The sequence below is a fragment of the Pleurodeles waltl genome, chromosome 12 (assembly GCF_031143425.1).
Source record: "Pleurodeles waltl isolate 20211129_DDA chromosome 12, aPleWal1.hap1.20221129, whole genome shotgun sequence".
Classification (NCBI taxonomy): Eukaryota; Metazoa; Chordata; class Amphibia; order Caudata; family Salamandridae; genus Pleurodeles; species Pleurodeles waltl.
The window spans coordinates 72,403,659-72,431,260 of NC_090451.1; the positions used below are offsets into that span (position 1 = coordinate 72,403,659).

At 47.6% G+C, this 27,602-nt stretch overlaps 1 protein-coding gene across 8 annotated transcripts in view; it reads right to left on the bottom strand.

Moving 5' to 3' along the window:
• TCF3 (transcription factor 3) overlaps positions 1-27,602 on the bottom strand; it is an 861,587-nt gene that overhangs the window by 658,478 nt on the left and 175,507 nt on the right. For 6 of the 8 annotated variants that reach the window (XM_069216217.1, XM_069216218.1, XM_069216223.1 and 3 more), the window contains exon 4: positions 14,474-14,550. In XM_069216217.1, the coding sequence (XP_069072318.1) occupies positions 14,474-14,550 (77 nt within the window). The remainder of the gene's footprint in view (positions 1-14,473; positions 14,551-27,602) is intronic. The other 2 variants (XM_069216224.1, XM_069216222.1) reach the window with 1 other exon arrangement.

A 27,602-nucleotide genomic window follows, 5' to 3' on the forward strand; every position in this document is an offset into this window, starting at 1 on the left:
TAGAGCAAAAGACAAAACGTCCGATAGATGAGCATGTAAAGGATCAATCTGCCTCTCTCCACACCACGCAACAAATTTAGACCACCTATTAGCGTAGATAGATTTAGTGGAGTGTCGCCTGGCCGCTAATATAACATCCACTACCTCAGGCGGGAGAGAGAAGGAACTCAGGTTGCCCCGTTCAATCTCCAGGCATGTAGGTGCAGACTCTGGAGGTTGGGGTGTAGAACCTGCCCCTGCGACTGTGAGAGGAGGTCTGCCCTGAAAGGGAGACGGAGCGGCGGGCACGTTGATAGTTGGAGAAGGTCGGAGTACCACACCCTGCTTGGCCAATCCGGAGCTATTAAGATTACTAGAGCCCGGTCTTGGCGAATCTTCCTCAATACTCGAGGAATCAAGGGTATGGGAGGAAAGGCGTAAAGCAACTGGCCGCACCAGGTCATTTGAAACGCGTCCCCCAACGCTTCCTGCATCGGATACTGAAGGCTGCAGAACAACGGACAATGCGCGTTCTCTCGAGTGGCGAACAGATCTACCCGAGGAAACCCCCACTTCTGGAAGATTAAACGGACTTGATCTGGATGGAGACGCCACTCGTGGTCTGCCGAGAAGTGGCGACTGAGACTGTCCGCACGCACGTTCAAGACTCCGGCCAGATGGTTTGCTATCAAGCAAATCCGATGGTCCTTTGCCCAGGACCATAGTCGAAGAGCTTCTCTGCAGAGAAGGTACGACCCCACTCCTCCCTGCTTGTTTATGTACCACATCGTGGTAGTATTGTCCGTTAGGACCTGTACCGACTGACCACGAAGGGAAGGGAGGAAGGCCTTGAGAGCCAGACGTACAGCCCGTAACTCTAACAGATTGATGTGAAAAATCTGTTCCTCTGGAGACCAAAGACCTTTGATCTCCAGATCCCCCAGATGAGCTCCCCACCCTAGAGTGGAAGCATCCGTTATGACTGTGGCCACTGGTGGCGACTGCTGGAACGGCTTTCCTTGTGAAAGATTGTTGCTTGCAATCCACCACTTCAAATCCACAGCAGCATCTCTGGAGATCTTGACAGTACCCTCTAGATCCCCTCTGTGTTGAGACCACTGCCTTCGGAGGCACCACTGAAGAGCCCTCATGTGCCAGCGAGCATGCGTGACCAACAGAATGCAGGAGGCAAAAAGACCGAGCAGACGAAGGACCTTGAGGACTGGAACTACCGCTCCATTTCGAAACATTGGAACCAAATCCTGAATATCTTGAATCCGCTGAGGCGGAGGAAAGGCCCGACCCAATGTTGTATCCAGTACTGCCCCTATGAACAGGAGGCGCTGAGAGGGCTCCAGGTGAGATTTGGGCTCGTTCACCGAAAAGCCCAGGTCGAACAACAACTGGGTTGTTGACTGCAGATGACGCAACACAAGCTCCGGGGACTTGGCTTTGATCAACCAATCGTCCAAGTAAGGGAATACTGTTATCCCCTTCCTTCTGAGCTCTGCCGCAACCACCGACATCACCTTCGTGAAGACTCGAGGTGCTGAAGTAAGACCAAACGGAAGGACCGCAAACTGGTAGTGTTGCGATCCCACCACAAACCGGAGATACTTCCTGTGTGACTTGAGTATCGGGATATGAAAGTAAGCATCCTGCAAGTCGACAGACACCATCCAGTCTTCCATGTTCAACGCCAAAAGCACCTGTGCTAGGGTCAGCATCTTGAACTTTTCCTGCTTGTGGAACCAATTCAAGATCCTCAGGTCCAGAATTGGTCTCAAACGACCATCCTTCTTGGGAATCAGGAAATACCTTGAGTAAACTCCTTGACCCCTTTCCTGCTCCGGGACCAACTCCACCGCGCCCTTTAAAAGGAGGACTTCTACCTCCTGTTCTAGCAACAGGAGGTGTTCTTGTGAACAATACGAAGGGCGGGGCGGGATGAGGGGCGGAAACTCCCGAAAGGGAAGGGTGTAGCCTTTTCCCACAACACTGAGAACCCAAGTGTCCGACGTAACAGTCTCCCATTTGGTGAGAAAATGCTGTAATCTTCCCCCTACAGGAGAGGAGTGAGTGGGAAATGGTGGAAGCCTAAGGCTGCTTCCCCTGCTGCACCCCGCCAGAGGATGAGGAAGAGGCAGAGTGCTGCTGAGAGGCTCCCCTGGTGCGGACCCTACCCCTCCCCCTAAAAGATCTATAGGGGTGGGAAGAGGCAGGTTGCTGATATCTTCCCCGAAAGGAAGAGGAGGAAGAGCCACGCCCAAATCCACGAAACCTCCTGAAGAATCTGGAAGAGGCCGTGGAAGAAGGAGCTTGGAGTCCCAACGACTTAGCCGTGGCCCTGCTCTCCTTAAAACGTTCCAAGGCCGAATCAGCCTTAGCCCCAAACAGTTTGTCCCCATCAAACGGGAGATCCAACAATGTGGACTGTACATCTGCCGAAAAGCCCGAGTTACGGAGCCAGGCCTGTCTCCTTTCCACCACAGTTGTGCCCATTGCTCTGGCTACCGAGTCGGTGGTATCCAGTCCCGTCTGGATAATTTGGGTCGCAGCAGCCTGGGCATCAGAGACAAGATCCAAAAGACCCTGGGGAAGCTCTGTAAACGAAGAGGAGATGTCATCCATCAGAGCATGAATATACCTCCCCAGGATACAGGTCGCATTAGTGGCCTTTAACGCCAGACTGCAGGACGAAAAAATCTTCTTCGACTGCGCCTCTAGCTTTTTTGAGTCTCTGTCCCCAGGCACCGTCGGGAAAGAACCAGGCGCTGACTTGGACGAACAGGAGGCCTGCACTACCAAGCTCTCCGGCGTAGGGTGCCTAGATAGGAAACCAGGATCAGTTGGAGCCGTCCGATACCTCCTGGCCACGGCTCTGTGAACTGCTGGGGAAGATGCCGGCCTCTTCCACACCTCTAAAACCGGATCCAGCAGAGCGTCATTAAAAGGTAACAGAGGCTCCGCCGCGGCTGAGGCCGGATGCAACACCTCCGTCAAAAGGTTTTGTTTTGCCTCCACCACCGGCAAAGGCAGGTCCAAAAAACTAGCTGCCTTCCGTACCACTGTATGAAAGGAAGCAGCTTCCTCAGTATATTCCCCCGGGGACGAAAGGTCCCACTCAGGGGAAGTGTCCAGCCCACTGGCCGACTCCAGTCCACGCAGCCCATCACCCGAGTCCTCTAGCTCTCCTTCCTCTAGGGCTCGTTGGTACTCCTGCTCTTCTAGTACCCGGAGAGCACGCCTCCTTGAATGCAGTCGTTGCTCAATCCGCGGAGTCGACAATGCCTCCGCCGAAGTCGGAGATCGGCGCCGATCTTCCGAAGCCACCGACGCCGCATCCGGCGCCACGGGTAACTTCGGCGCCGACTGAAGAGCAGCTGAAACAGATGGACCCACCGGAGTCACAGGCCGAAATCTCGACGTCGACGGGATGGAAATCCCTGGGGCCAATCCCTCCGAAGCCACCGGAGCGGCCACCGGCGCCGACACTGGCGCCGAGCCCACGTTCCCAAACGGGAGAAAGGGCATAAAGGGTGCCGGCCGAAGAGGCGCAGGATCACCCAAAGAAAAGGCCAAAGGCCCAGCCGGAGCACCCCCTGGAGCCATCTGTTGGAAGATGGCATACATCGCATTCAAGAATGCGGAACTATCGGCTCCAGGGGTGGGAAAAGCCGGATACTGGGGTGCCTGTCTCGGAGGCGACCCCGACTCCGGCCTCGGCGTCTGCGCCGGAGAAAACACTTGAGGCTCCAATACCTCAATCACCGACGCCTGTCCAGGCGAAGTTGGTGACGCCGGAGAGGGCAACGGCGTCGAAGGATGCGGCGTCACCGTGGGGCTGACCTCCCATGTCTTTCGGCGCCGATCCGGAGACCTGGAACGAGCCTCCCTTGAATGACGCCGAGATTCTCTACGGCGCCGGGAGTCTCGATGACGCCGATGTTTTGGAGAAGACTTCTTGTGATGCTTCTCCTTTGACTTGGCCATAAACAGCTTCGCCTCACGTTCTTTAAGGGCCTTCGGATTCATGTGCTGACATGAATCACAAGTCGAGACGTCGTGGTCGGAGCTCAAACACCAAAGGCAATCGGAATGAGGATCCGTCACCGACATCTTGCCTCCACACTCACGACAAGGCTTAAATCCAGACTTTCTCTGCGACATTATTTCCACAGAGAAAGAGTACGCAGCAAGATATACACTGTAACCGCAAGAGTAACAGTTGCTCCCTCGAAGATAACCGTTTCGAATGCACGGAAAAAAGGGAACTGACGTCCGCACGTCGTCGAGGACCTCTTATTGCCTGTATGACGTCAGACGGCGTCGCGTGCGAGACAGTGACGTCCTCGTCGACGTGCAGAGACTAGTAAGAAGATTTCCGTAGAATGCTGGCGCCATGGGAGTATTCATGAGGTGAGGAATCCACAGGTAGTTGTATCCATCAGAAACTGGTAATTCTACTGTTTGATTTAAGTGGAACGGTGATATGACTTTTGGTAAAAATTTAGGATTTGTCCGTAGAACTACTTTATGCTTGTGTATTTGAATAAATGGTTCTTGTATGGTAAATGCTTGAATCTCACTTACTCTTCTTAAAGATGTGATGGCAATTAAAAATGCAACTTTCCATGTTAAGTATTGCATTTCACAAGAGTGCATGGGCTCAAAAGGTGGACCCATGAGTCGTGTTTAGACAATGTTGAGGTTCCATGAAGGAACTGGTGGTGTTCTTGGTGGTATAATTCTCTTTAGACCTTCCATAAATGCTTTTATGACTGGTATCCTAAATAGAGAAGTTGAGTGCGTACTTTGCAGGTAAGCTGAAATTGCTGTAAGATGTATCTTAATGGAAGAAAAAGCTAGCTTTGACTTTTGCAAATGTAGTAAGTATCCTACGATGTCTTTGGCAGATGCGTGTAAGGGTTGAATTTGATTATTATGGCAGTAATAAACAAATCTTTTCCACTTATTTGCATAGCAATGTCTAGTGGTAGGTTTCCTAGCTTGTTTTATGACCTCCATACATTCATGTGTAAGGTCTAAGTGTCCGAACTCTAGGACTTCAGGAGCCAGATTGCTAGATTCAGCGATGCTGGATTTGGGTGTCTGATCTGTTGTTTGTGTTGCGTTAACAGATCTGGTATGTTTGGTAGTTTGACATGGGGCACTACTGAAAGGTCTAGTAGTGTTGTGTACCAAGGTTGTCTTGCCTATGTTGGTGCTATTAGTATGAGTTTGATTTGACTCAACTTGTTTACTAGATATGGAAGGAGTGGGAGAGGGGGAAAAGCGTAAGCAAATATCCCTGACCAACTCATCCATAACGCATTGCCCTGAGACTGATCTTGTGGGTACCTGGATGCAAAGTTTTGGCATTTTGCGTTTTCCTTTGTTGCAAATAGATCTATTTGTGGTGTTCCCCAACTCTGGAAGTAAGTATTCAGTATTTGGGGGTGAATCTCCCATTTGTGGATCTGTTGGTGATCCCGAGAGAGATTGTCTGCTAACTGATTCTGAATTCCTGGAATAAATTGTGCTATTAGGCGAATGTGGTTGTGAATCGCCCAATGCCATATTCTTTGTGCCAGGAGACACAACTGTGTTGAGTGTGTCCCTCCCTGTTTGTTTAGGTAATACATCGTTGTCATGTTGTCTGTTTTGACAAGAATGTGTTTGTGGCTTATTATGGGTTGAAATGCTTTCAGCGCTAGAAATACTGCCAATAGTTCTAAGTGATTTATGTGAAACTGTTTTTGGTGAGTGTCCCATTGTCCTTGGATGCTGTATTGATTGAGGTGTGCTCCCCACCCTATCATGGAGGCATCTGTCGTCATTACATATTGTGGCACTGGGTCTTGGAAAGGCCGCCCTTTGTTTAAATTTATACTGTTCCACCATTGAAGCGAGGTGTATGTTTGGCGGTCTACCAACATAAGATCTAGAAGTTAACCTTGTGACTGTGACCACTGTGATGCTAGGCACTGTTGTAAGGGCCGCATGTGCAACCTTGCGTTTGGGACAATGGCTATGCATGAGGACATCATGCCTAGGAGTTTCATCACCATTTTGACTTGTATTTTTTGTTTTGGATACATGGCCTGTATTACATTGTGATGGTACTAATTCTATTGCTTCTTTTAGTAGCAATGCCTGAACCTCTAGTCCTAGAAGATCTATATGTTGTTTTGACATATTGTGTGTTTTCGGTGGGACGTTTGGAGGGAATTTGAGAAATTCTATGCAATAACCATGCTGGATAATTGCTAGGACCCAAGTGTCTGTTGTTATTTCCTCCCAATGTTTGTAAAATTTGGTTAGTCTCCCCCCCCACAGATGTTATGTGTTGGGGATGTGTGACTTGGAAGTCACTGTTTGTTTTGAGGAGTTTTGGGACTTAGGAACTTTCCTCTATTCTTTTGGAATTGTCCCCCTCTATATTGTCCCCGAAAACTTCCCCGCTGATACTGGCTCTGGTAAGTGGGTCTTGTCTGTGAGGTTGTGGATTCTGTGCTTTGTCCTCGAAACCCCCCTCTAAACTGTGTTTTTCTAAATGTGCCTCTGCCCTGTGGGGAGTAGAGTGCGCCTATGGCTTTGGCCGTGTCAGTGTCTTTTTTAAGTTTTTCGATCGTAGTGTTCACCTCCGGCCCAAACAACTGCTGTCCGTTGAATGGCATATTGAGCACAGCTTGCTGTATTTCTGGTTTAAATCCTGATGTACGCAGCCATGCATGTCTCCTTATTGTTACTACTGTGTTGACAGTTCTAGCAGCTGTGTCTGCAGCATCCACTGCTGACCGTATCTGATTGTTGGAGATACTCGGTCCTTCTTCTACTACTTGCTGCGCTCTCTTTTGGAACTGCTTGGGCAAATGTTCTATAAAGTGTTGCATTTCGTCCCAATGGGCCCTATCGTATCTGGCCAACAAAGCCTGTGAATTGGCAATACGCCACTGGTTTGCTGCCTGTGCCGCCACCCTTTTGCCTGCTGCGTCGAATTTTCTACTTTCTTTATCTGGAGGTGGTGCATCTTCTGAAGTATGTGAGTTCGCTCTTTTGCGCGCAGCCCCTACTACAACTGAGTCCGGTGTTAGCTGTTGTGTGATGTACACAGGGTCTGTTGGTGGCGGTTTATATTTTTTCTCCACTCTTGGGCGTAATGGCCCTTCCTTTTACAGGCTCTTCAAACACTTGTTTGGAGTGTTTTAGCATTCTGGGTAGCATAGGAAGACTTTGATACTGGCTGTGTGTGGACAACAGTGTGTTAAAAAGAAAATCGTCTTCAATGGGCTCAGCATGCAGGCTGACATTATGAAATACCGCTGCTCTCGACACCACCTGTGCGTAGGCTGTACTATCCTCTGGTGGCGACGGTCTAGCTGGATAACATTCAGGAATATTATCTGACACTGGTGCGTCATAAAGGTCCCATGCGTCAGGGTCATCTTGACTCATTCCTGTATGAGTTGGGGATTGCATCATTGGTGGAGTGGCTACCGGTGATGGTTGCGGAGAGCACTGTGGAGATGGTGGCGGGGTTACTTGTTTCGCCACCTTTGCCTGTGGCTGCTTGTCTTTTTCCTGAAAGGCAAGTTTGCGTTTCATTTTAATCAGAGGGAGAGTACTGATCTTCCCTGTTTCTTTTTGGATATGGAGCCTTCTTTGTGTATAGTCTGGCTCTATTGTTTCCAATTCCTGTCCAAATCTATGTGTCTTCATTTGTGTGGACAGTCCTTGTTCCTCAGTGTAGGAACTTGTTTTCGGTTCCGAGGCCGGATGTTTCGGTATCGAAACCTTTTCGGCTGCTTTTTTCAGTTCCGACGAAACCTTCTTTACTTTCGGCGTCGTGGTCTCTCGGTGCCGACCCATTTCGGTGCCGCTATCTCGGTGACGAACCTGCTCGGAGCCACTATCTCGGGCCCGAGATTGCTGTGTGGCGGTATCTCGACCGGAGTCGGATGACTTCGCCACCAGCGTGCCCTTTTTCGGTGCCGATGATCGGTCACCTATTTTTCGGGTTAAGCCATGGCCTGTTGGGGGTGGCGTCCCCTGGGCTTTAGTGGTTTTTTTGTGAGTTTTGTGTTTCGACGTCTTACTCACGGTTTTCGGCGTTTCTTCGGGATCTATCTCATCCGAGTCCGATTCCTGGATGGAGAATGTTTCTTCCTCCTCCTCGAAACGCTCTTGTCCTGTGGGCGCCGACGCCATTTGCAGTCTCCTTGCTCTTCGGTCTCTTAGTGTCTTCCTGGACCGAAACCCTCGACAGGCTTCACAAGTATCTTCCTTGTGTTCCGGCGACAAACACAAGTTACAGACCAGATGCTGATCTGCATATAGATACTTGTTATGGCATTTTGGGCAGAAGCGGAATGGGGTCCGTTCCATCAGCCTTGAAGAGACACGTGGCCGGGCCGACCAGGCCCCGACGGGGGATCGAAAAAACCCCGAAGGGCCACCGGAGCTCTTCAAAAGTCGGTGTCGATCTGTTGTAACTAACCCGATACCGAACGCAAACAATACCGACAATTTTTCCGAGATTCTAACTAACTTTCCGACCCGAAACACGGAGTGAAAAGGAACACGTCCGAACCCGATGGCGGAAAAAAAACAATCTAAGATGGAGTCGACGCCCATGCGCAATGGAGCCGAAATGGGAGGAGTCCCTCGGTCTCGTGACTCGAAAAGACTTCTTCGAAGAAAAACAACTTGTAACACTCCGAGCCCAACACCAGATGGAGGGATGTGCACAGCATGTGTATCTGCAGCTACACATGCCTTCGAACACATATATATATATATATATATATATATATATATATATACACACACACACACACATTTACATATAAAAATAACATTACCAACAGAAACTCACCCAAGGATAACCTGGTAAGACCAGACAGGCAACGGGGAGGCGGGTGGGACCGTGAGGAATCCACAGGTAGCTAGTGTATCCACTAGAAAAGGAGTTACCGAAGGTAAGTAACTCGTTTTGATGGATACAACTACCTGTGGATTCCTCACTCATTGAATAGAGTCCCAAAGCAGTACCACATTCGGTGGAGGGTGCCTGTATGGTCAAACCAAAAAATCCTGCAGCACCAACCGTGCAAAATGGCCATCCCTCCTAACCTCCGAATCCAAGCAATAATGCTTTGCAAAAGTGTGGAGGGATGACCAAGTTGCAGCCTTGCAGATGTCAACCACAGGAACACCCCTAGCCAAGGCCGAAGAGGCCGACTTAGCTCTGGTGGAATGAGCTCTTATTCCATCAGGGGGTTCTTTCTTTGCCAGAGAATAACACAGCTTAATGCAAAGAATGATCCACCTGGAGAGTGTTCTCTTGTGGACTGCCCTTCCTCTCCTCTTTCCCACGTACCCGATGAAGAGTTGATCTTCCAATCTAAACACCTTCGTTCTGTCTACGAAGAAGCTCAGCGCTCTTCTCGGGTCCAAACAATGCAGTCTTTCTTCCTCTTTCGAAGGATGAGGTGGAGGATAAAAAGAGGAGAGTGTAATAGACTGACCCATATGGAAGGGTGAAACAACCTTCGGTAAGGAAGCAGCCTTGGTCCTCAACACCACCTTATCCCCATAGAAGAATGTATACGGGGGCTTAACAGAAAGAGCCTGTAGCTCACTCACTCTTCTAGCTGAAGTAATTGCAACAAGGAAAACAGTCTTTAGAACCAATAGCCGTTATCACTGTGGTCACTGGAGGAGGCAGCGAGAACGGCCTTCCTTGGGAAAGATTGCCGTCCGCAACCCACCATTTTAGATCCACTGCAGCGTCTCTGGAGATCTTTACCAATTCCTCGAGATCCCCTTTGTGCTGAGTCCACTGCTTTCGGAGGCACCACTGAAGAGCCCTCATGTGCCAGCGAGCATGTGTGACCAACAGAATGTAAGAAGCGAACAGACCGAGCAGACGAAGGGCCTTGAGGACTGGAATGACCGCTCAACTTTGAAACATTGGAACCAACGCCTGAATGTCCTGAATCCGCTGAGGCGGAGGAAAGGCTCGATTCAATGTTGTGTCCAGTACTGCCCCTATGAACAAGGAGGCGCTGAGAGGGCTCTAGGTGAGATTTGGGCACGTTCACCGAAAAGCCCAGATCGAACAACAACTGGGTTGTCGACTGCAGGTGACGCAGCACGAGCTCCAGAGACTTTGCTTTGATCAACCAATCGTCCAGGTAAGGAAATACCGCTATCCCCTTCCTTCTGAGCTCTGCTGCAACCACCGCCATCACCTTCGTGAAGACTCGAGGTGGTGAAGTACGACCAAACGGAAGGACCGTAAACTGATAGTGCTGTGATCCCACTATAAACTGGAGATACTTCCTGTGCGACTTGAGTATCGGAATATGAAAGTAAGCATCCTGCAAGTCGACTAACACCATACAATCTCCTTCGTTCAACGCCAAAAGTACCTGAGCCAGGGTCAGCATTTTGAACTTTTCCTGTTTGAGGAACCAATTCAAAATCCTCAGGTCCAGGATTGGTCTCAATCGGCCATCCTTCTTGGGGATCAGGAAGTATCTTGAATAACAACCCTGACCCCTCTCCTGCTCCGGAACCAACTCTACTGCACCCTTTGAAAGGAGGACTAGAACCTCCTGTTCTAATAACAGATGTTCTTCTGAACAGAAGGATGGGCGGGGTGGGGGGTGGAAACTCCTGAAAGGGAAGGGCATAGCCTTTCCCCACAATGCTGGTGACCCAGGAGTCAGATGTTATTGCCTCCCACATGTGGAGAAAGTTCATTAACCTCCCCCCTACAGGAGTGGTATGCAAAGGAATTGGTGGATGACTAAGGCTGCTTCCCATGCTGCACCCCTCCACAGGAAGAGGAAGAGGCAGAGTGCTGCTGGGTGGCTCCTCTGGTTCGGACCCTACACCTCCCCCTGTATGCTCTATAGGGGAGGGCAGTGGCGGCCTGCTGCCGAAATCTGCCCCGAAAGGAAGAGGAGGAAACACGACCAAACCCCCTAAATCTTCTGAACAGCCTAGAAGAAGCAGAAGAGGAGGCTTGCAAGCCTAACGATTTTGCTGTGGCTCTACTCTCTTTAAATCTTTCAAGGGCTGAGTCCGCCTTTGATCCAAAGAACTTATCCCCATCAAAGGGAAGATCCAGCAGGGCTGACTGAACATCAGATGAAAACCCAGAAGAACGAAGCCAGGCCTGTCTCCTTGTAGCAACAGTAGTGCCCATAGTTCTGTCCACAGAATCAGTCGTGTCCAGCCCTGACTGGATTACTTGGGTCGCCGCAGCCTGAGCATCAGGAACAAGGTTCAACACCTCCTGAGGCACTCCCGAATGAGACGGCTTGATCTCCTCCATAAGGGCGTAGATGTACCTGCCCAAAATGCATGTGGCATTGGTGGACTTGAGAGCTATGCTACAAGATGAAAACGCTTTCTTGGAAGACTGGTCCATCTTTTTAGAGTCCCTGTCCGAAGTCACACCCGGAAAAGAGCCCGGAGCAGTGCAAGATGAACATGAAGCCTGTACAACCAGGCTTTCCTGAGTCGGGTGCCTCGGATCAGCAGGAGCCACACAATACCTGCGTGCCACTGTCCTATTAACAGCTGAAGATGAAACTGGCTTTTTCCAGATCTCTAGAATCGAATCCAGGAGAGCCTCATTAAAAGACAGACGTGGCTCTGCAACTGCTGAAGCCGGATGTAACACCTCCGTCAATAAGATGGGTTTTGATTCAGTCACTGGAAGAGGAAGGTCCAAAAAGTCTGCTGCTTTTCTTATACTCTCCAGTAGATGTTCAGTCCCACTCTGGAGAAGTGTCTAAGCCACTTGCCGTATCCAAACCCTGGAGATCTCCCAGAGGCTCTTCAATCTCCCCCTCCTCCAGGGCCTGCTTTCGATATTCCTGTTCTTCAAGGAGGCGAAGAGCTAGCCTCCTTGAATGAAGTCTGGCTTCGATCCTTGGCGTCGACAGGGCGTCCGCCGACGTCGATGCCCGACGCCGATCCTCCGATCCATCCGACGCCAGATCCATCGGCGCCGACTGAGGTAAAGGATGTACAGGAGAAGAACTCTCCAGCGCCGGAACAGCAGATCTCATCGGCGTCACAGGTTGTGAAGACGACGCCAAGGGAACCGGCGCCGAACCAGCACCTCCCATAGGAAGGAAGGGCATGAAAGGTGCCGGACATAAAGGAGCCGGAGCACCCATATTAAAGGCCAATGGCCCCGAAGGACCAGCCGGTCCATCACCTGGAGCCATCTGCTGAAAAATGGCAAACATTGCATTTAGAAATGCGGAACTGTCAGCACCTGGAGCCGGATACTGCGGAGCCTGAGCTCGAGGTGATAACGGCGCCGGCCCCGGTGTCTGAAGCAGGTGAGAACTCCTGATGCTGTTGAAGTACTTCGAAAACAGATGGTGGAGTCGTAGGTGAAGTCGGTGATGCGGGAGGCGTCTGCGGCTGAGGAGTGATGGTGGGACTAACCTCCTGTGTCTTTCGGCGCCGAACCGAAGGCGACCTCGAGCGTGAACGCTCTCTACTCGACCGACGCCGAGATTCACGATGGCACCGGGAGTCACGGTGACGCCGGTGAGATTTAGGCGATGATCTGCGTCGATGCCGCTTCTCCTTCTTTTTGGACTTTGCCAAAAAGAGCTTCGCCTCCCATTCCTTCAACGCTTTAGGATTCATACGTTGACAGGAATCACATTTCTCCACGTCATGGTCGGAGCTCAGACACCACAAGCAATCTACATGTGGGTCCGTCACCGTCATCTTGCCTCCGCACTCCCTGCAGGGCTTAAATCCCGACTTTCGTTGAGACATCTCGAAGAAAGAAACTGTAACTGTAACTACGCAGAGTAGAAACAGTAGCTCCCTCGAAGAATAACCGTCGTTTGAAGGCACGGAAAAAAGGGAACTGACGTCAGCACGCCAGCGAGGACCTCTTATTGCCTGTATGACGTCAGACGGCATCGCGTGGGCAATTGTGACGTCCTCATCGACGTGCAGAAGCTAGGAAGAAAATTTCCATCGGACGCTGGCGCAGGGGGAAAATTCAATGAGTGAGGAATCCACAGGTAGTTGTATCCATCAGAAATTCAAGTTCAAACACAAATCCTTATGTACAAAGGAAAAAAAAAGAGAAAGCATTGTAGTGTAGTAGATCTTGAATGATCTTGGCACTTTATATGGAGTTGCATAATTTCAGAATTCCAGTTTCATAGAACCTTAAAAAGATTCTTCCCATTCAGTTAGTTCCCTGCACTCCAGTCCACATATAGAAGTGCACAACAGCTTGGCATGGGCTACATCCAAAATCCAGTCACATGGGCTTGCTCCATCATCCAGTATGCCTTTAGTCCTTGGTCTTCCACTGGACTTCAGGAGGTCAGTTCCTGGAACCTGTCGGTCTGCTCAAATACCCCTATCATGTTCAGTCTCTGAAGAAAATTCTGCCTGCCTTTGAGAGGGCAACCCCCCTCAACTTCCTGTACGACCTGAACTATACTTCCTTGTCCTCTTGATAGCAGGTGCATAGTACAGGCTGCTGTAAAAGAAGGGGTGATCGTTTTCATGTAAAGAATTACAGTATTAGAAAACCTTCTTGGTAGAACTCTCGGCTGGGGGAAATCTAACTGAAGTCACTACAGGAGGTTCCAAGCTATCGGAATTTATTTGCTTCAGCCCACTAGAACCAGAAGGAACACCATTTCTATAAAGCAAATTAGTTACATTTATACTATAAAAAAAATAATATCAAAGCTCAAAAGTGACCTAAATTTGCTATTTAGCCAAATGTAGCAAAAGAGAAAACTAAAAGGTTCATTACTAGTCTAAGACGTAGAAAGGAACACCTTGCAAACTTTGCCAATCAAAAGCTGTCAAACACCTGTGCACCCTTTGGAGACCCTGTAACTGTAAAAACGTATCCTAGCACAGCTTGCACATTTCCCTTCTGAAAATGTTTGCAAAAATTAAAAATAAAAAAATAAAAAGCTTGTTCATGGAGGTTCTAATGCACCTAAAGTTTTTGTGTTGTTTTTTTTTTTAAAGTTATTTTTTTATGTTAGGTAGACTCACGCATGCCCAGACTATTTGGTGTGACATGCCTGAAGCACTGGCTGAAATAGTACAGAGCTGCTGATTAGGACTTCTGACCTAATTTTTCAAAACCCCACATTTGGGTGGTGTACACCAAAACTGTCTTGCGTTTAAAATGTATACCTCTTGCACGTGCTTTGCCCTGGCTACAAACTTACCCAAGTCCAATATCTCATTTGGTGTTTGCCAATTAGTTAACCATGTTCTAGCAGAAGTACACATACAGTGAGGTTGGATAGCAGCCTCCTAGAGCTCCAAACATATTAGTCAAAAGGAACCACACACAAATAAACTTTCCTTACTAGACTGTACTCATATTACATAAAACAGTATTACCCCAAGATTTGAAAATGTGTTACCATAAATAACACTACAAATTATTTCTGTTTGAGCTTACCCTTCCTTGGTCAAAAGTAGAGTTATTCTGATCTCCAGCACTCCAAGAACTGGACCCCGTCCTTTCATCTAAGCCTACTGAAACAAACAAGGAGGGTTACCTGCATTGTACTTATTTGAACTACAGCAAAACACTAATATATTTGTAAGAAACTATTAATTTAACATTGATAAATGTGAGCCCCGATATAGGTATGTAAATGGAATTCAAAGAAGGCTCACAGCTACAAACGTTAAAAAAAAAAAAAAAAAACACTGAGCATGCATCATGTTTAATTTTACTAACACCCTAACAATCTACCTGGCTACTAAGACTGTACCAGCTGGCAGAAAAATTCACTGTATTTCAGACTCTCAGCACCAGTCATACGTTTTCTTGTGTGGTTAACTACCTTACAAGAATACTCTATTCCACTTCTGCGCACTTTGTATATTTTCAGCTGCTTTCGGGCTTAAACTCAACAGCCTGAAATTTAAAAGAGCAAAGATGACCCTGCTACCCACCACACCTACAGTATTGAGGTAAAAGATCTAAAGCTAAGGTTCTTTAGCACAATCTCCATTCCCCCACGAACTTTTCGCCTAGTGCCCAAACATCTTTACACTTAACAAAACTCCTAGGGCTTGTTTTTTCCTTCTCTCCATCAAAGCAGCCATTCAGCAATATAACCAATGTTTACAAAATGCTAAATAAAATAAACTAAGAATCACATTAGTATTATAAAAGCCCACATCGTGTCCTCAAACTACTATCTGAAACTAAGAGGAAAACGGTCTTGGTTATGGGTTGAAGATATATAAAACCTAGTGGCAGTCACCACTAGTTAGTTGTAGTTAGGACCTAGTTTCTAAATGAAAAGCGTTTTTTTTTTCTTTGTTTTAATAACTTGCCTATCTTTGGCTTAGCTTGACCAATCTTCACAAAAAACTTTACAAAAGAAATTGCGAGTCCCATCAGCTGCAGCCTAAAAGGTTTCGGGGTGATCCATTGGGGAGTGGGGGGTGGCGGGGGGTCCCAAAACACATTTACCACATTCATTTCTTCATAGGGATTTTGAACAGCAATAGCACAAAACCTCCTGGATGGAATTACACCAAATTGGGCAGGAAGGTGGGTCCTGGTCCAGAAAGTGTTTTTTTTTCCTTTTGGTGTAATTCAGTTCAGTAGTTTTAGAGAAATTAAAGAAAATCCAAATTTGGGTATCTAGGGACGCGAAGGATTCACGACCTCTCCGCAGAGATCTGATTGGCTGATAACACTTCAACAACAGAAGTCGTAGAAGTGTTGTCAGCCATCTTGGGACGTCGTTGAAACAGTCCCAAGATGCCCCCCCCCCCAAAAAAAAAGGTAAAGCCTCTCTTCCGCCCCCCCCACCCCCCAGTCCAAAAAAAAAAAGCATATTTATTTTACAAGCAGAGTTGCGTGGGGCCACCGATCTGCTGTAAAATAAAATAAATTCATAACGACGTGCTGTCTCCCACGCTTCGCTAACCAGAGACATACATTTGTAAATGCAAGGGGCCTCTTCGCTCCCTCCTGCTGCCCTGGAGACCGCCACCTCCCCAGGGTTTTGATAATGTTCAGGGGGAGGTCCCTCTGCATAAAGGGCTAAGAAAATAAATAAAACAAAATAGCTCAGTCGCTAGACCTTCACACTGAGCAGTCCGGGTTTAAATCCAGCCGGACTTGCTTCACTTTTTTTTCTTTTTTTTGTTTAATTGCAAATTATTTTAATTTGTAAATAATACACATACTTTTTTTATTTTAAATTGTATAGAAATCTCATTCTAGGTAGATCAAAATCTAAAAAAACGATCTCCCTCTTTCAATCTTTTTCTCCCACTTAACATGCACTCAGACTCTTACGCATCCACTGACAGACCCCACTCAGTCCCCCGTGCACACAGACACAGCCTCAGTCAGACCCTCACGCACCTAGTCACAGACCAACTCAGACACACACCCACTGATGTACGCGCACTCACCCCCCAGATACATACTCTCACACCTATGCTAACACCCAGTGAGGCTGTTGACAACTTTGGCTGCGCAAGGCTAAAGGGCTTTGCACAGCATGGGGTTGGGTGGATAATGGGAATGGCCACGGGGTCTGGCTGCAGGCCAGGTCTTGCATGAAACCTCCGCTGCGCACAGGCGAAGGCCGTGCATGGAGCAAGGTTGGGTGCTTATAGGGGGTTGGCTTCCGGGCCTGGCCTGTGCATTGGCGAAGGCCGTGTGCAGCGGTGGTTGGGTTATCATAGTAATGAAAATTACTGTACGTTTAAAAAAAAAAAAAAACATGGACATTCACTGAAAAAAACAAAGGTTTCAGTGATGTTATAGTTAGGAAATATATATATATATTTTTTTTAAACAGAAATTCACTTAAACCCAAAGGTTATAGGGACATTATAGTTAGGCTCACATTTTAAACATACAAAACCATAGAAATTCACCAGTTATAGCTAGTTACCTCAAGTAACCATAACTTGCACACTCACCATGCACTGCTAATTGCCCCACAAATTACAGCACTCATGACATCTTTGATAACATCATTGATAAAGTCACTGTAAGATCTGAGTAAAATTATTGATCGCATACCTGTGCATGGTGGGGGCGCGAGTTATAGTTACCTCAGGGCACGAGTTTAGTTACTTGAGGTAACTAACAGGTGAATTTCTATGGTTTCATACGTTTAAAATGTGCACCTAACTATAACATCCCTGTAACACCTGTTTTTTTTTAATGTGTGTGTGTGTATATATGTGCATATATGTGTAGATGTGTATATAAATATATGTATGTATACACACACACACACAAAAACAAAACAGTTATGGTCATTAAGATGAACTCCCATGTATGAATTCACAGCATGAAATTCTTACAGCCGGACGAAAACACACAATGCTAGAATAGCATGGTCACAGGAACTTCATATGGAGGCACAATGATTTGGGGAGCTAGGATAACGTTTAAATACTAGAGTTAGAGGAAGTGGGCAAGCGAAGTCCAGGAAGTAGTCATCTGAGCAACTGTGCAGGCCATGACTATGAACCACTGACTTGACTTAGAGCATGCCCCACAGATGGAATGTTTACAGTGGACTGACACTGATAGCAATTGGGAATAAATACAGGGGTTCAGCATATCAGGGGAGGTATATTGGCAAAGCAATAAAGAAATATGAATTATATTATAGTCACAGAGATGCAATTAAAAGGTTTTCACAGGTCTCAGTGCAATAACATGCTCATTGAAGGAAAAAATTCAAGGCTGTTCAGACAATTTGGTTGAGCGCTAGAAACTCATTTACATGTGAAAAAAACTCAGGCCCATTTCTCAGTTTCCATGAAGTATATGCTGCCTACCTAGTATTTATATACCAGCAACAGGCATCTTACTGCAAAGAATTAGGAATCTGTATTTGACACTGCTTCCAGATCAAGAAAAAAAGCTCCCTATAAAACATAAGATCGAGGGTGCTACAGAAACCAAAAAGATGGGGGTGAGAGTCACATTTAAAGAAATAAAGCCAATGAACACAAAGTTACTACACGTGGTCCCTTTGCAAAGATTGTTAAATTAAAAACATTTTAAATGCTCTCGCTGATACGAGTTTTACCACCTCCATTGTGCCACAGTGTTCACTGGTGTGAGCGCCACATTGAAATCTCTAGCAAGCGCTGAAGATCGGGGAGGGAAGAAGATGGGGCATGGCACTTGCAAAGCCCTTGAAACTCCCTCTGAGGGGAATTGGGCCAGGGTGGTTGCTTAGACCCCATATACTCCAGAGGATTCAGGGAAACGTTTGCCAGCCTCAGAGAGCTATTTCTCGGAATCGGCTCATGCCACACAAGCCCAAAACAGACACTACAGTAGAGGGGCGGGGTGAAGGGTTGAGCGGGGAGATGTTGAAGGCAGAAAGTAAGGCCAAGCATTTCTTATGGAAGGAAAGTGTACCATCCTTAAAGAGAGAAAAGGCTTAGCTTAAAATCAGGACAGTTGCTTATTATTATGGGAAACACGACATTTATATTTCCTTGGCTCCCTTACTGTTCATTTAACCAGAAACTTCTCTCAAATTACAGTCTTCTATTTCTGTGCCTTTGTGTTAATCATTTCCCCAGAGAAATGGTGTTTAATTGCTGCCTAATTTGCATAATTATGCATATTAATCTTCACACCTAATGAATATTCATAATTCTCATTTAGATTTTGTTTTCTAATCAAAAAATTCCAATGTGATTACTGTGCGGAGCAGGGATAAGCCTCTAATACCACCTTGGGTACTTGGAAGAATTACTGCCAACTCTCCCACCTCTTCCACTTGCCAGAATAAACTTTTGCTTTGCTCATGTCTTTTTTAAAGTAATATATGTCCATACCCGTGAAAATACCAATTAAAATAGTTTAAATACGTCGTGCATAGCTCGAGAATTTCACTGCAGTATTTGCAGATCCTGTTACGGTGTCTACCCGCGAAGAAGATGTTTCAGAGGAGCTATGGAGTGACTGGAAACACCAGCAGACCTTGCCCACTATTTATCCATGCACTATTTACTGATTTGGCCTTGGTGACACGGAATCCCTTTTAAAACATGTTCTAATTCTTACCTCTTCTACTCTTCGAAGTTCGCACTACAAATGCAAACTACATTTTTTTGAGCTGCAGGCATTTTAAATAGTGGCCTTGTTATAAGCAAGTGCCAGAATTTAAAGTAATACACTTGCCAGGTCCCACACAACATTTAACTGAAACATTCTCCAGCCATATGGTCCTTAACAGTAGCCTCGGGAGCAGAGTTATGTGGCTCCAAGAGAAAAGGCCGCTCCTTTCCGGTCATGACAAGTATACCTTCTGCCTTAAACATCAGCAGAATGGGAGCAGCAGACAGTCATAAAAGCCTCTGTAGACAATGCCTGTGCACTCGTGCAATATGTGAAATAGAGGAGGTAAAACAAACAAGCATTTGCAATGCAACGGGTCTTGCATTTCTCTGAGTTAGAGCTGTTAGCAGTTGTAAACTCCAAACCGGACTTTTCTTACCGCATTAAATGAAAAAAAAAAAAAAAAAAAGTGTGATCGCGCTGATACAGTTCACTCGTAGTGAAACCTATCGGCAAAAGTGCAATTAACTATGTAACAGGGTCGATGTCATGGAAAGCGCTCAACTTCTACCAAGCGAGATCGCGCTGCGACAAAAAGATAAAAAGTAGTCCACAAATCGGATGGAAAACAGCGAGCCTCGCATGTTTTCAGTACTTGGTCACTGCGCTCGAGGAGGGCTAACCACCAGAAGAGGCATGACGTATGCATGCTTTCCACTAATGAAAGCAAGCAGATTTTAACAGGCAAGCCCATGAACCAATGAAAGACACTGACGTGACATGGACGGGGCTCCAAGCCCTTTTCTAACTATTAAAGCGCCTCGCAAGCGAAACGCATGCAACGCAGGTTCCCCTCTAAAAACAGCCTTTGAGTTCACAGTTTAGTCATACCAGTCAAAAATATACATGTTGCTTTTCTTTTACAGGCTAGCAGTGAGGGGTGGAGAGCAACATGTGGATGAGAGCCAGAATAAAACATGCAATCTCATGGAGTGGTGAATGCACAAAAAAAAAAAGTTCCCTGAATGTGAACAGTGTGAAGGTAAGTCGTTGAGGGTGGTAAAGAGCTTATGCACCAAGTGAGGGACATACACGAGAAAGAAAGGCCAATGAATAAGAAGCAAGCAAACTAGAGTGACCAGAAAGCCAAACAATAGACACTAAGGGATTTAAGTCCACTGTCCATTATTGTTATGAGTCCTCTAGAGGTTTTCACCTTCAAACAGCTCAAAACTGTCTGGTAGGCGAAACCGAAAATGCTTCAAGATCCTTTGCAAAAATACATGGAGATAAAACATTTCATATAGTCATTTTAACGCCCAGACCTCCCCCCCACCCTCAACCCAAAAAAAGTATGCATTTTATTAACTATGCCATTAATAGTCCTAACAACAACGGAAGTGTTCCAATAGAATAACATGGAGTTGCAGCATAAACTACCGAGTTTCACATGTCATGGCAGACAGAACTGAGTACTTCGGGGAAAATGTTTTAACTGTTCTCACTGGACTGAAAAAAAAAACAGTGCATTCTGTGGACAGGAGCGGATGAAGACGCTTTCATATCTGAAATAACTTTACAGCACGTAAATTGACCTTAGAAAACAAAGTATTAAAATACATTATGAGATGCATCACCCATGCCCACTAGCATTCATGGACGTCATTAAAGGGCCGCAGCTGCGGCCCCTGGCTTCCCCTTGCGATCCCTGGTACTGATTTTGCGACCCCTGGCTTCAGAGGTGGTAAATTCAGTGACCGCAACACAAAAGGGCAATTCGTCCTTATGGACGTCAGATAGGGCTCCGCTTTGTTTTCTGTCATTTTTTTTATAACACTAATAGTGGCAAAAAATATTATTCATTATTAGTGTAATACAAATGTAAACATTACCTTCCATGTCACCTGGGGTAAGTACAAATGCTTTTAAATGTACGTAGTGTGCGTGCTTGCCGGTGAGTGTGTGTGTGTGTGTGTGTGTGTGTGTGTAAGTATGAATGAGTGTAAGTAAGTGTCTGAACGAAAGTGGAGGTCTAAGGGCGTATGATGCACTTCTGCTACCCCTGGTATTTTGGTAAATTGACGCCCATGCTAGCATTACCGAAAATGTTTTCATTATTTGTAAACCTGTCAGAAACGCCCCTATAGAATAGGAAGGGCAATGCCCACCAAATGTGCCTAACATGTCAGTGCATGCCATTAGGTTTTGAAAGATTATAGGCTCGGAAGATCTAAAAATTACTCAATCATAAACCGATTTTAAAATAGGATTTTAAAAATCAAGTGAGCTTTCAAAGACAGTAACTTTTTCAGGTTTGGTCTACCAATAATCCAAAATCCATAATTAAAGATCAACGGGGAGACTGTCTTGTTTTACCTTTGTTTTTGCCGATGCTGTGCAGCATCGGCATTAATAAAAACAAGAAGAAAACACTAAACGAGACGAGGCTGCTACTGTCCGCTGCAAAAATTCCGCTGGTGAGTGCATGTCTGATTAAATATGCCCATGTCAGGAGAATGATGCAGATGGCATTTTATTTAACTTATCGATCCAAGAAAGCAGGCAAATTTTTTTTTTTTTTTAACTTAAGGGCTTTAGGAACGCAGATTCGCCCGCAGCAAATGGCAGCTGCAGGCCCGCCAGTGTGTCCCCCCCCCCCTCCCATGACCCCATCAACCTCCCCTCAATCAAAAATGAAGACATTTGCTGAATCCGTGAGGGTTAAAGAACCAATGGCTGAGCAGATGAGGGGGAAGAAAACGAGAGGGAGCAGACATCTAAATGATGCAGAAGCGCACAAGGGACAGCAACAAAAAATGCTCTCACGAAGTGCTCATTAAAAAAATGTAGCTAATAAAATATGGGCAATGGAAAGGTGCAACTCCACTAATCAAAAACTAAAGAAGACGAAAGCAAGCCTTTAATATAACAAAGAAGCAAATGAGTGACAACGGGGCCACCCATTGATAAGAAATGGGGGAGCTCTAAGTGTAAGTACTCTACATTTCAGATTAAAGAAGCACAGGTGTCCAATCCTGGACAGTACCCGCCCATCTAAAGCACTGTGTGTGTGTCTGTGTATAATATATGTATATTTCATTTAAAAAAAAGTTTAAAAAGGGAGTTATGATTCTTGCTCAAACATGCTAAACCAGTGTAATTCGCCAGGGACACATTCGCCTGTGACGATGGTTGTGTGGGTATCCATCATCCCTCTGGGGCAGTACTATATTTTTGCTCTTGAGGCTAGTGTTTCACATCAGCAAACAAGCACCTTTAAATTTTTTTTTATTCTTGCTCACCCTACGGCTTTTAGGTCTGTTAGGCAAAAGCCCACTGTAGAACTATAATACAAATTTGCAATAGGCTTCTGAGGCACCTACTACAATGCTTCCATTTTCTTGCGATAATGGCATTACTCCTAGTCCTACTCCCTCGCCTTCCTTTTAAACCAATGGGGCCTCCCGCCTCCCCCCTAGACCCTCCCTTCCCCTTTTAAACCCCCCTCCCCCCCACCCTTACCCCCTCCTGTACAAAAAACAAGCCCAAGAAGCAACTCGGACAGTCCATACCGGGAGGGAACGGAAAGGAAGGCAAGGGAGTAGGACTAGGAGTAATGCCATTATCGCAAGAAAATTGAAGCATTACCTCCCGTCCCTCCCTCGCCTTCCTTTTAAACCAATGAGACATAGCAAGAAAAACACAGGAGACGGACACTGAGTTGCAAGAACTTTATTAATATCCTGCACCAAGGCCACCAAAAACCCTACCCCTATTACCTCATAGAGGATAAGACTCGGTGACCTAATACCGACTCCAAACTACCCAAGTCCGACAGCCTATAATGTCGAACAATCGTCGAAGGAGAAGCCCAAGTGGTGGCCCTGTAAATTTCCACCACGGAAGTCCCCTGCAGCTCCGCCACCGTAGCCGCCATACCCCTGGTAGATCGACCCTGAATCCCCTGAGGAGGAACCACCCCTTTCAAGGAATAGGCCAACAGAATCAAAGATCTCACCCACCGACTCAAGGAAGCCGTGGAAGTCTTCTCACCTTTACGTGCTGGACCGAAATTAACAAAAAGCGAATCACCCTTACGAAAAGGAGCCACCACCCGCAGGTACTCCAACAAAGCCCTGCGTACATCCAATGAATGCAAACGGACCTCCTCCCCTGAGGAGGGATTCGGACAAAATGAAGGAAGGATGACCTCCTGGCGAGCATGGAACGAAGAATTGACTTTCGGAACAAAGGAAGGGACCGGAACCAGAACCACCCGATCCTGAAAAACCTTACAAAAAGGAAAACAACAGGCCAAGGCTCCCAATTCCCCTAAACGACGAGCCGAAGTAATGGCTACCAAAGAGAACGTCTTCAAGGACAGATGGCGCAAATCACAGTTCCCCTATGGTTCAAAAGGGGCATCCGTCAAAACATCCAAAACCAAAGAAAGATCCCATAAAGGAAAAGAACGTACAGGGCGAGGAAACAAATTAATAAGCCCTTGAAAAAATCTAGGCATCAAACGCCCTTCATCCGGAAGATTACGCCACGGACCTCTAAAGGTCTGAATAGCCGCCTACTGTACCCGCAGAGATGCCACCGACAACCCTAACTGCGCACCGTCCTGCAGGAACTGCATCACCTCAAAGATAGACGCGCAGGTAGGATCCAATTCATGACTCAAGAACCAAGAAGAAAAAACCTTCCACTGTCTACCACAGGAAAGTAAAGTGGAACGCCACCTGGAAGCCAGTAAGGTAGACCTCAAAGCCACAGGTACCCCCAGACCCGTCAAGCCCAGTCGTTCAACTTCCAGGCCGTCAAGTGTAACCTTCTTAACGACCCCAATGGGAGGCAGGGAAACTCCAGGGGAGACGGACAAAGAGGCAGAGGCCAAAACCTCCCGGCTGCCATCAGCCACAACAACGGGAACCAATTCGCCCGTGGCCAAAGTGGCGCAATCAGGATAACCCTGGACCCCAGATCCCTCACCCGCAACAGAAAAGACCCGAGTAGCTGAAACGGTGGGAACGCATACAAAAGGCCCCTCGGCCAAGGACATGACATCCCGTCCACCTCCCAGGCTTGGGGACACCGAAACTGGGAGCAGAAGCGATCCAACTTTGCGTTTTCTGCGGATGCAAACACATCCAGCACTGGAAGCCCCCAAAGCCGAATCAGATGCAGAAACAGAGACTTCCGGAGAGAGAAAAGTTGAGAGGAAGGAATCACCCTGCTCAGCAGATCCGCCCGAACATTGACCACCCCCGAATGTACGTAGCTCTGAGAGAAGGAACCCACTCCTGAGCCCACATAAAAATCTTCCTGGCTAGTCCGAACAGAGCCCTTGACCTGGTTCCCCCCCCGCCCCCTTGCCGGTTGACATAAGCCTTGGCCACTAAGTTGTCCGTCCGAACAAGAACCGCCGCACCCCTCAGGGACACCTGGAAATGGACCAGAGCCAATAAGACAGCTCTCAACGCGCGCCAATTCGACGACCGACTCGCCTCCAGAGGGGACCAGTACCCCTGAATCTGAGCCGACCCCATCCACGCACCCCAACCGGAGAGGCTGGCATCCGTAGTCACCACCACAGGTCTCAGAGGTGACAAAGAAACCCCTACCCGAAGATGATCTGCATCCAACCGCCATTTCAACTCCCTGCGAATCAATCCGGACCCCTGCACCCTGTCCCTCAGAGAACCGGACCCCAGCGCCCACCTTCTCAAGAACCATGTCATCAAGCATAGGAGATGGAACCGCACCCAAGGGATCAGAAATATTACCGACGCCAAATGACCCTGCAGACGTAACCATAGAAGAGCTCGGGGGCAGTCTGTAACACCACCTTCCCCAAGGACTGGAGTACCTCTAACCTCCTTTCTGACACGGTCACCAAGCCCAGAAGAGTCCGAAATAGAGCCCCTAAAAAACCCAGATCCTGGGACGGAACTAAATCTGACTTTCCCCAGTTGATTAAAAACCTGTGATTTTGCAGGACCACCAGAACTTGGGCCACCTGCCTCTGTAACAGGACCCGCGAGGGGGCATGAATCAAGATGTCGTCCAGATATGGATGAATAAACACCCTTTCTGAATGTAGCAAAGCCACCAGGGGGGCCAGCACCTTCGTAAAAATTCGAGGAGAAGACTTGGGACCGAAAGGTAGAACGCAAAACTGATAGTGTTCCTGATCCACAGCAAACCTCAGGAACCTCTGTGAAGACCTTGCCACAGGCACGTGCAGGTAAGCATCCTGAAGATCCAGCGACACCAGAAAGTCCCCTTGCCTGACCAATGGAAAGATAGTCTGAATAGACAGCATGCGGAAATGTACCGTCCTGATTCAAGCATTCACCTCCTTCAGATTGAGCACCGGTCAAAATCCCCCTGAAACTTTCTGAACAAGAAACAAGACCAAATAAGTGCCCTGACCCCTTTCGTCCAGCGGAACGCAGGAAATGGCCCCCTTGACCAGCAAGTCCCGGACTCCGTCCAATAATGCCCTTCTCCGTGACCATCCTGAAGGCAGCGTGGTGGGACGTACCCCTGAATCTGGAGGCACCACCACAAAATCGAGGACATAACCATTGGCCACAATGTCTAGCACCCAACGATCGTTGACACTCTCCTCCCAAGTTGAAATAAAGTGTCTCAGCCTTCCCCCAACCGGCCCTATGCCAGGCCCACAGTGATTGTCAGGACCCCTTTTTGAACCCACCCCGGTTCGAAGGAGCAGACTTCTTCGGAGAAAAACGCGGCTGAAAACGCAGTTTCCTAAAAGAAAAGGATTTGGCATCCATTTTAGTAGAAGAGCGGGAATGTTTCTTCCACCCTTTACCCGAAGTAGATCCCCCTTTATAAGGCAAGGCATGCTTCCGCTCCTTAAATGCTTTGGAAAGCATGGATGGCAATTGATCCCCAAACAAGCTACGACCCTCAAAAGGCAGTCTCAGCAAGGCCGCCTTTTCCCTCGGGTTGGCTTTCCAGGAACGTAAACAGAGGGACCTACGAGCCCCAATCAAAGTACCAGAGGCCAGAGCACGGACCACATCAGAAGATACATCTGCCAACAATCTGGCCTGCTGCTCCATACCAGCCAGGAGCTCCGAACATTCCGCCCCTTCCTAAACAGCCACCGCCAGCTTATCAAAGTCCTGCACCAACGACTGGGCCGCATAAGCAGAATAAATACCTGCCCTTAGCGCCAGATTCTCAGCTGCAAAAGCTCTTTTAAGACCTGAATCCACTTTACGGTCTGTGGCATCCGTAGGCACACAATCCTCAGGATTGACTGCCGTTTTGCCAATCAGGGTAGCTAAAATTGAATCCAGGCGGACCGAAGGAGGCAATACCTCCTCACCCTCAAGTAAATACAGTTTCTGCAGGAATCGTGGAACTTGAGCCTTATCCACATCCTTCCATTCGCAAAACACCATATCCTTCACAGGTCCCTGAAAAGGCATGGCAAACTTAGAAGGCGTCTGATATTGTGGAAATAAGTGAGATTCCGAGTTTGAAGGTTGAAACACTGGAAAACCCAAATTGTCCCGAACATGTGCCATCACCTCCCACATTTCTTCTCTGGAGACATATTTACCCCCAGAGGACGTAGATGGGGCCTCTCCACCTTCACTATCTGAGGAGGACTTCCTTGCAGATGCCGAAGTATGTGTAATGTTAGACGGACCAGGCCTGGCCAATTGAAGAGCCCTAGCAACAGCCCCTTCGATCATCTCCTGCACCTCCTCCCTGGACATGAGGGGTGTATCCCCCACCCTCCTGTAACTGGGAGCCCCCAGGGGTGGAAACGCCAGCAGCACCCTCCTCCTTGGAGGAGGAAGAAGAGACAATCCTACGTCTCTTAGCCGGAACCTTAGGCATGATAATAATCCAAAACACACTGCCCTCCACTTAAAAGCACTCCCAATATATAGCGACTTGGATCTCCCACAACAGGTATCCACCAATCCCTAAAAAGGTCAAAACTAAACGCAATGTCCATAAAACTGCAGGCAGAACGCCCGTCCTACCTTCCAGAAACCAAAAGCAGCACTCCGGCATCTCCCCGCGGCTCCGCAACGTGGAAAACCGGAAGCCGACGCCCCAGCCACAGAGGGCCGGCTGACCCCGTCAGCCGCCTCCCAGTACGCGCCTCCTGAGCAGCTCGGCAAAGCCGCGCCCTGGTCGTAGCACTCCTCGCAGAGCTCCGCGTCCCGAGGAGTGCCTCCAACGATGACCCCTAGGCCCCGCCATGCAGGTAAGGAAAAGGAAAAACGTCTAGGGTGGGCTAGGCAAAAGAACAGGAGGGGGTAAGGATGGGGGGGGGGGGTTTAAAAGGGGAAGGGAAGGTCTAGGGGGGAGGCGGGAGGCCTCATTGGTTTAAAAGGAAGGCGAGGGAGGGACGGGAGGTAATACATTTGATGGGAGAGTCCTAGTGCTTTTCAGGAGCAAACAAGTACTCTGAACACTGAGTACCAGCACTTCTATATTTCAATTGAAAGCTATTACT